The sequence below is a fragment of the Platichthys flesus genome, chromosome 4 (genome assembly GCF_949316205.1).
Source record: "Platichthys flesus chromosome 4, fPlaFle2.1, whole genome shotgun sequence".
Taxonomy (NCBI): Eukaryota; Metazoa; Chordata; class Actinopteri; order Pleuronectiformes; family Pleuronectidae; genus Platichthys; species Platichthys flesus.
This window is the reverse complement of record NC_084948.1, coordinates 22,809,215-22,818,402: the sequence shown is the minus strand read 5'-3', so window position 1 is coordinate 22,818,402 and position 9,188 is coordinate 22,809,215. Positions and strand designations below refer to the sequence as shown.

Below are 9,188 nucleotides of genomic sequence, written 5' to 3'. Positions count from 1 at the left end.
TCAAGATGTAGAAATCAGCCTCTAGACTTATTTCATTATCATTACTTTTCATTAAATTACAGCAATAATGATATGACACAATAACCTTTAATTCTGATCTTTTGCATGTGACTGGATTCGGTCGACAGGATTACATCAGATAGATGCTACATTACATTGTCAAAGCTAATTTATTAATGAGCCCCACTGGGACCTGATTAAATGATGTGTTATTAAGTGTCTCAGGATGTAATTACTCCCTGGACAATGTGCAAACCTCCAGGTGATAATGACGTCTTTTGTTATTAGCTAATGACTGATGTTGTTGAACGACACCCACAGGAGGTTAGTAATACAGTAAACAACTTTCAAACATTTGATTTTTTAACTTTACTCAAGTATTGTTAATATCCTGTTAACGTTTCAATTAATTTCAACATAAAGCAGCACAACATATTCTTTGCTGAAAATGAGTTTTTCCTCTTTTAAAATACAATGTTTTTAAACAAGTGGCTACTTGTTTGTATTAATATGTGAAATATCTGAGTTAATTACAAATAGATAACATTAAAATGGTGTTTTCAGCTTTCTTGTGTTTTTTCATGTGTGCGTGTCCCTGAAGAAAAACACTAATCGAAACAATTTGGAACGGAAGTGGTCAAATCGGGCCTTTGGGAACAAGGACAGCATTAGGACCATAGGACCTCAGGACATTAGGACATTAGGACTTTAGACTCATCCCCTCACCCAAGAGAAATGGACATGATGAACCCTTGAGTTTGTTCATTGATTTACCTCATGATTATTTTCTGTGTCCTTTTCCCTGTTCACTTAAAACATGTTGCAAATCTGTGATCGGTGGCCCTTTGATTTTATGAGTTCATTCTCAACCGCAACAAGTTAAGGTTGATTGATTTTTAAACACATCCACATAAATTTGCTGTGAATTGAAACTGGTTCCCATAAATATTCTTTATCAGGATCTGTGAATGTTTCCTGGGAATCTCGTGAAAATGTCAATGACTCTATACACTTTTTTTTTAAATGGTATGGTGGCTGAGAGAGCTCAACGCAATGCAAATTAATAAAACAAAAGCAAATAGAAAAAAACACGTACAAATTGAGAAAACAACTTCATCAATTTGAGGACACACATGCTGCAAAAATTCATAATACTTGCAATTACAGAAACGTGCTGCATATAGCGAAAATGACTGAGAAAAAAGATGAGTCCGGCCGTAATTCAAAACTTTGTGGAGTTATTGTAGTCTGCTGCTCGTCAGTGGTGATGGAACTTTAAAAAGCATGTTTTGTTTATTTGAAGTGTGTTGAGCTGTCTCGTCCACAATAGATTCCTGATCCCACTGCTTTGAATTGCCGCTAAATTCTCCAGGGTTCTGTAGAGGTAATTGTAGAATTGTTCCAAATCGTTTTTTAATATTCAAATGTGATTAAAAATTACAGCTCTGCTGATTCAGGCTTCAGTCGTTTTTTTCCGTTTGGCTCAGATTAAAGAGTCGAAGTCCATCGGGGATTATAAACAACAAGAAGGAGGCAAATGGTTGTGATCCAGGGGATTTAACAGATAATCCATGTCAGTGACTCTGAGATTTGCTTTCACACACACAACCATTGCCTGGTTGTGTTTCTCAACATTCTCTGTTAATATAGGTTGATTGTTTATTTCTAGAATCAATAACATCTACATAATTACCTCACAATGTTTATTTCTGTGCCTATTTATTTCCTACATATTATTTCATTATTAAATTAAGTTTTCAATTCCATTAATTGAATGACTAGAGTTTAATTCAGTGGAGCAGATTCTTCTGCCAAGGCCCAACACCCCCACACATGATTCTTCTTTAGGCCTCATCCTCCACCAAGTTTGGTGAAAAACAATGAAGTAGTTTTTGCATAATCCTCCAATCAAATTCACCAACAGACAAATAAACTCTGGAAAACACAATCTCCATGACAGAGGTAAAGAATAGTTTACTGGCTTTACATATGTTAGACTGCATCTGCACTGAGGCTCCTTGAACAAATTAAATATAATAAAAGAACTTGTGAAGCAGCAGTGGATATCATATTTAATTGTCCCCAGCTTGTGTTAATCCTTTGACCCAATACTTCTGATATCAAAAAATATATGTTTCTTTACAGAAACTAATCATAAAGCAAAAACACTTTCAAAATAAAAGCTTAAATTGTGGAAATAGAATTTGTTTCAACATGTTTTTGTTTTAATTTGTTTTTTCAGGGCTGAGCTTTAAAACTTCACACAACATTAGGTTGAAAGTTAGGTTATGCAAGATGTACACAACAAATAAATAAGAAGTTCATCAAAGATTTAATTATAGTTAGGGCTGGAGGAGGGCAGGTCGTGATACAGCCTCCAGATGTTTCTACGAGTCTTGGAAATCTGAATGTTGGTTACATTTCTGAATGAAACATAGAAAATAAAAGCTCCTCTGATACTCTGTAAGGACATGTATGATGTGCACACCAATGTTCTGCAGTTAGATGGCTTTTCCCATAATGAGCAGGCTCATGAAAAACACCATTATGAAAAAAATCCACATGAAGAAGCGATCTAAAACTTTGGCCACCTTCTTCCACTCCCCAGTCCGTTTCTGCGTGGCCCTCTGGTCCCTGTAGCAGTTGGCTATGTACTCAATGTTACGCAGCAGCTGCCTCTCATTGCTTTGGCTGCTGCAGGAGGTCTCCCTGTCATTTCTCTCTCCGTCGCTAACACCTGGTTTCCTGCATCTCCTCGGACCCTCCGCATCTCCGCAGTCCATGCTCATGAAATTACCATTTTTCCAAGCACTGTAGTGGTTTGTTGGGTTCTTCCCCATTGAGCCTATAGGACTCATCATCTGGTCGATGTCCTCCCTCTCCTCTGTGTTGTCTGTCTCTTGTGCTCGCTCCATTTTGAAGCCACAGTCCTCTCGGCCTGCTCCCGCCTGACCGTTCATGGTGCAGTCGGTGTTTGTCACCAGAGGAAGCTCCTGCTTCTCTGGTTGTGGCGACATGCAGTTCTCTCCGACTTCATAAACAAAGAACATTCTGGCCATGTACTGCATAATGACTGTCTTGGCCCACTTGGGCACGGGCTTCGCATCGGGGCCACAGTGGTGGATGTTCATGATGAAGATGGTCAGGGCGGTGGAGGCCGTGATCATGGTCATGGTGGCAATGTAATATTTTCCTGTGGAAGAAAATAAGATAAGGGAATCAACAGACTTTTATCTGAGTGACTTTGCCTTCGCACTTACCAATAAGAGGTACGTTATCAGATGGCGGCATGATCTCTGCAACCAGCAGCTGGAAGACAGTGAGGGCCAGCATCATGGTGACGCCCAGAGACACCTTCTCTCCAGAGTCAGCCGGCAGGTAGAAGCCCAGTGGAGCCAGGAAAGAGATCATCACGCACGGTATGAGCAGGTTGAAGACGTAAAAGGCCGCTCTTCTCTTCAGCTTCAGTATGTAGGTCACGTCCGGGTAAGGCTCAGCGCAGCAGCCGTACTGGATAATGTTCTTCTTGGCCGGCATGCCCTGCACCTCCCATTCCACGTTGTCCACCAAGTCAGCCAGGTCCGCGCTGTCCATGGCGTTCAGGATGTCCAGCTGGTTCCCGTTGTAGGTCCAGGAGCCGTACGTGAACCTGCACTGCTGAGCGTCGAAGGGGAAGAAAGACACGTCCACTTTGCAAGAGCTCTTGGTGATAGCGGGGGAGTCCCACATGATCTCCCCATTGTGTCGGATCACCACATTGGTGTCCATGGGGCCAGTGAAATGATTGTCTGCACTGAAACACAGAGAAAACTTCAAGAAAATAGAGCAGCTGTACTTCTCCTAATCTTCACATACCAAGGTTTTTTAAGTGTACCCATAAAAGATATTTTAATTTCCTGGAGTAAGTGGAGAAACACAACTTGATCAGGATACAAAGGCACAAGGAAGCCAACTGAGGGAAGAATCAACTTCTTTTGGGAAGTTGGACTCATTCCTCAGTGTTGTGTCTGCATTTTATATCATTTCAGTAATGCAAAAGGATTATGTTTACATATTTAAGCCTGTGTTGACCCCACATGATGTTTTTAGGTCACAATAAACAATGTAATGACTTCTTGCCTTCTCATCACGGCTTTTTCTAGGATCTAAAATAAACTGAATGAATATGCTTTAGCTGTTCATATTCGGAGCCACGTGGACAAAAAGAGTAGTTGCATGACTGGTGTATAGAATTCAGACAGAGGCCTGGACACTCCGGTGAATAACAACTTCAAGGAGTGTTCAGCTTGTGCCATGTATCCTGACCAATAAGACTCACAGCTAAACAGTAGAGGAATGATTAACCCAATACCAGTCCGACCTACTTGTTATATAGGACTATATCAGGTCTCCATACATAACTACTAGGTATGCGGATGGTATCGAGTCCATCATAATCATCTTTATTCCAGTTGAGGTGTGCGTCAACCCACACTTGTCGTATCCATAAATATGCAGTCAGAATTTGGTTTCGCTCATCCTGTAAAACAAACAATTGGCAAAATGACTGACAAGCATATTTAGTTCATAAGAAATGAGACATCAAACAAGTGGCATCACTTGTTTGATGTCAGTTTGTGGGTATCAGCACTGGGATGGGGCCTAACAATTGTTTTCATTATCAGTTAATCTATTTTTTGGGATGAATGCGTCAAAATACAAATCAAAACCTCCACCCGAGCCTAAAGAGACAACTTTGAATCATTCGTTTTGTTCAACCGTAAAAATTAAACCCAGAGATACTCAGATTACAATTACATAAAGCTGAAAAATTGTGTAGTTGGACACGTTGGAATCACTGGATTTGCATAAAATGTATTTGTATATGTTGCTTAGATATGACTGATTTAATTGGTTGATTCCCTGGACTGACTCATCCAATCGATCGACCAGTTGTTGTCTCGACAGTTACTCCTGTGTCCACTGTGGTTCTTTACCATATCGATAATTTGCGACAGCGTAACCTGCAGGGTCACATTCAGGATGTTGTTTGTGTCCTCCACCGGCCTCAGTGCACTCGTGTAGTTGGTGAATAAATCTTTCAGGAGCTGCTGAGCATATTTCCCGTTTGCACACCAACAAGCTAAGATGGGGACAGAAACAGTCAGGTCAACACAAAGTTTTATTCCTGTCACTTTACATGTTATGTATCTACATATTTTCTGCCTGGAGCAGTTGATGCTGAGGAGGGAAATAAGGGAGAACATGGTAGAGAACATGGCTGCCTGACAGATGGTGGAAGGGGACAAATGGGATGTCGGGTGAGATGCCCTTGTGTAAAGCTGTAAGGAGATCAGGCAAATCTGACATTATGTACCAGCAGCGACTTCCTCCCTTCAGCCTGTGCATGTGGAGCGTAGCATGTGTTGATCGAACCATTAATCCACTGGACGCACAACATGTGAGTATCAGAACGAGTCTAAACAGGGAGATTATACATTCATGTCCTGTGAAAAGAGTGATGTTAGAAATTACTCAACCAGAAACATAATGTATTCTTCAGGTTTTGTGAGGGAGGTTCTACTGTTACAAATTCACATGACCAAAAAAACCTTGTGAGATGATATTGTGAAAGGTTTTAAAGATGAAAACAACATATAACAGATCTTCTAACTGGGTCTTCTTTTCCAGTGTCAACTTTGGATTTGGACAGGCCAGATGTTACCGCTGAGCTGGATACAAAGGAAGGTTTACAGGATTACAATGAAATCCCTGCACAACCGCCTGCAGCTTTCTGTGTAACAGCTTTCATGGAAGAGGAAGGAACACATGAGAAGAGATGAATGATCCATAAAATACAAAAACAATGGTGGTAATCAAATTAAATAAACAACCAGTGCGAATTCGAATTCATTTTATGTAAATGTTCTTTACATCTTTCATAACACAGAGTTTCAAATAGGCAACATATTCTGGATATCATCTGGTAATCTTACAATAAACTTACTTGGCAAAACGATGATGCACAGAACCAACCGAAATAAAGTAAGGAACCTCCATCGTTTCATCTTGCAGAAACAAATCATCTCGATCCAAAGACCATTTGGGCTGCTCTCTGCCGAACAGGCTTCACTCAATGAAAATGAAATACTGAAAAGAAAAAAAAGTTTAAAAAAAGAAAGATGAAAACAGCGATGAGGAATCCAGCCGTGATTAGAGTCTGAGCTGCAGAGAGGAATGAGAGGCGGGGACAGACGGATTGAACAATTCCTGGTACAACATACAACATGTTACACACACACACACACACACACACACGCACACACATTACATATGACAATAAAGCCTTTGAGGATGATTCCTGTGGTTCAGCACCGCGGACAGCTCCCAGCCTCATCTTCTGATAATCAATCAATAATAATGGATTAATTGCGTTTTACATAGTTTATACTATAGAATAACGAGCACGAGACACTTTGATTTCTCATCTGTGGTCTGCGCATCATTTTTTGACGTATTCACACGTGGCTTCCTCAGCTCTCTCCTCCGCTCGCGTTCTCTTCCGGGTGCTCGTGTTGTTACAAACACACTGGGGGGGGTTTCTCCTCCTGCTTTCTGTCGCACATGGACGATGCTGCAGCCGAAGGCCTGTTTTTCATCTGAAGTAAATTCGGCTGAAGCGAAAGATGTCGGAGGAAGATCCGCACCGTGTCCATCTTCATCCCGCCGCCTGATTCAGTGAACGCTCCCGTTACAGCGCAGTTATTCACCGGCCAGAGGCGACAGCGGCTATTTGTGAACAATACACACATCAGAGGTGGGTGCATCTCTGCAAAATGCATGCAAATCACAAACGTAAATACCGACCGTTTGGTTTTAAATGCAGCTTCATCATTTAGACGTGTATTATTAGCACATTCATTACTGCAGGCATTGTGTTGAAGATGTGTATACATGAGATTTTTGAGATCTGTTTCAGACCAAGATGCTTCAGGGCTCAAATGTCTTTGGGAACGAGCGGCCCCTGGTCATCAGGATTTCATTCACCACCTGTGTGGTGACGACTGTGTGTCTGCCACTGCTCGGACTGATAGCATGTGTCTTCATCTCCTCGGTTTTCCATTATGAGGACTCCACCGGCACACACTGCCAGGTAATGTCTCTGCAAACTGTATTTTTCTTAGCTCAGTGAGACAGATTCGTACAAGTTGCTTTGTGGTTTGATTTACAAGAAATATGTTTTCTCCTTTTATTTGTCCTTGGTTTGACATTTGACTTTAAATTCCCAGGTTCCTAACTACCTGCCATCCATCAGTGCCTCAATAAGCCTCAGCCCAGAGTGCCACATATGGCGCTTCTGCATCGGACTGCACTCGGCCCCGAGGTTACTGGTGGCGTTTACCTACTTCCAATTTTACAAGACGCGCTTCGCCTCAAAGTTCCCAGAGAGTGCGCTCAGCCGCTTGAACCTGGCCTTCGCTCTTACTGAGAACCTCGGCCTCTTGCTCCTCACGTACGTGTCGTCCAGTGAGACATACTGTGAGTGATCCATGTAGTGACTTCATCTTCAATCCCAGTATCTTCTACAGGAGATATTTGAAATCAAACTTATTTCTATGTTTATATTTCCCCCCAGTTGTTCATAAGGAAGGCTTCGTCCTGTTCCTTGTCAGCTCCCTCATCCACATGCTGATAACCTGCCGTTTGTGGAAGGCTATTAAGAAGTATTCTCTGAGTCCTGAGGTAAGGTGGCATTCAACTCCTTTAGGATTTACAAGCGGAAATCCATCATTTGCAGAATTTCAATCCAACCCAGCCTTTTTTCTTATTTCCATACAGGATGCAAAGTCTCACCTGTGGAAAGTGCGTTTTTTACTTCTCAACGTATCCTTCTGTGCTTTTGCCGGATTCTTTTATTATAAACACAACATGTACTGTGAATCAGGGAGTAAGTATTTAAGTTAAATTTGGAAATTCCCAGAGAATTCACAAAACACGTCTTTAACATTCTCCTGTGTCTTCTTTTTCACAGGTTACACATTTTTCGCCCTGTTTGAGTATCTCGTGGTCTTCTCCAACATGGCCTTCCATCTCACAGCGGTGTGGGACTTTAAGAGCCGGGAGGTCATGGTAATTTCGTCCTCTGAAGATAAAACCTTCTGACTACAAACACAAGGACTAAGTGCTAAACACACAACCACTCAACTCCCTGATGATAACAGCCCTGCTCCCACTCCAGAGGACAAGTGGGACGAAGGCCTCCTCCACATATTTCCGTGTTGACTGCTCTCGAGTCCTGAACAAGGTCCCGATGTCAACGAGCAGAGACCGATTTGCACAAGTGCTACTTTTAGCCTCAGTGTCTCATTCATGGAAGCCTTCACCCACATACGGCACATTACGTATTATAATTTGCAGGTTTCAACTTTTGTATAACGCACAACATATGTGTGGTCATACTGTTTGTGTGCCAAAGTAAAGTGACAAGTGTTTTTAAAGTGTGCTTGACTATTTGTGTGTCCTTTAAGTGTTTAATCTCCAGAAACAAAAGTAATACTCCAAAAACAGAATTGAGGACACATACAAACATATTTTGTTGTTTATCATGCTTAGATTTTAAATTCAATTCTTATTCCATTAATACTTAATCCTTATGCACATTTTTGGGTAAAATTTAAATTGTAAACAACTTGTATTACACATATGAAAATATCTGGACTTTTGTTATCATACACATTATTACAAGTTTTTTAGAAAACTTTATAAAATCATGTCAAATTTAATAAATATTCGAGACTGTAATAATAGGTAAGAACACAAATATCAGATTTACCAGTTTCTTGTTTGTGTCTGAACAATCTCACAATGCAGCTCTTCAGTGGAATCCTCCATTTTTCAAGCCTCTAGTGTTCAGAGTTTGTTTACACTGAATCAGGGAAACGGAGAGTATGATACTTTTGTTCTTTCTACAGCTGTACTTTTACACAAAGAGAAGATTCATACTCACTGTAGTGTGACTAATAATTCTTTAAGCGTGTGGGCAATACAATATATTAATATATACATTAGTATATTGTTGGTGTTTTATTTTATACACCAAGACCACTGTGCAGTATCCCTGTCTTTTTAATAAGATAGTAAAATAAACCCTTGTTAAGAGCTGGTTGTACAGACTTTCTGCTGCAGGAAATGAGAGGTTGTGTAATTGT

The 9,188-nt window shown here is 40.8% G+C and overlaps 2 protein-coding genes across 2 annotated transcripts; one reads left to right on the top strand and one right to left on the bottom strand.

Annotated features, from left to right (window-relative positions):
* Positions 1–616: 616 nt before the first annotated feature.
* chrna10a (cholinergic receptor, nicotinic, alpha 10a) lies at positions 617–6,201 on the bottom strand. The gene is made up of 5 exons (XM_062386859.1): positions 5,987–6,201; positions 4,977–5,122; positions 4,365–4,519; positions 3,261–3,793; positions 617–3,193 (listed from the first exon to the last, which is right to left on the bottom strand). Exons 1-5 carry the CDS (start codon positions 6,063–6,065, stop codon positions 2,502–2,504), a joined length of 1,605 nt encoding a protein of 534 aa, XP_062242843.1. The 5' UTR covers positions 6,066–6,201; the 3' UTR covers positions 617–2,501.
* A 381-nt stretch (positions 6,202–6,582) lies between these two features.
* LOC133952429 (post-GPI attachment to proteins factor 2-like) lies at positions 6,583–9,100 on the top strand. The gene is made up of 6 exons (XM_062386858.1): positions 6,583–6,796; positions 6,959–7,132; positions 7,269–7,518; positions 7,616–7,722; positions 7,819–7,927; positions 8,012–9,100. The coding sequence occupies exons 2-6, from the start codon at positions 6,965–6,967 to the stop codon at positions 8,140–8,142; spliced, it is 765 nt and encodes a 254-aa protein (XP_062242842.1). The 5' UTR covers positions 6,583–6,796; positions 6,959–6,964; the 3' UTR covers positions 8,143–9,100.
* Positions 9,101–9,188: the final 88 nt, after the last annotated feature.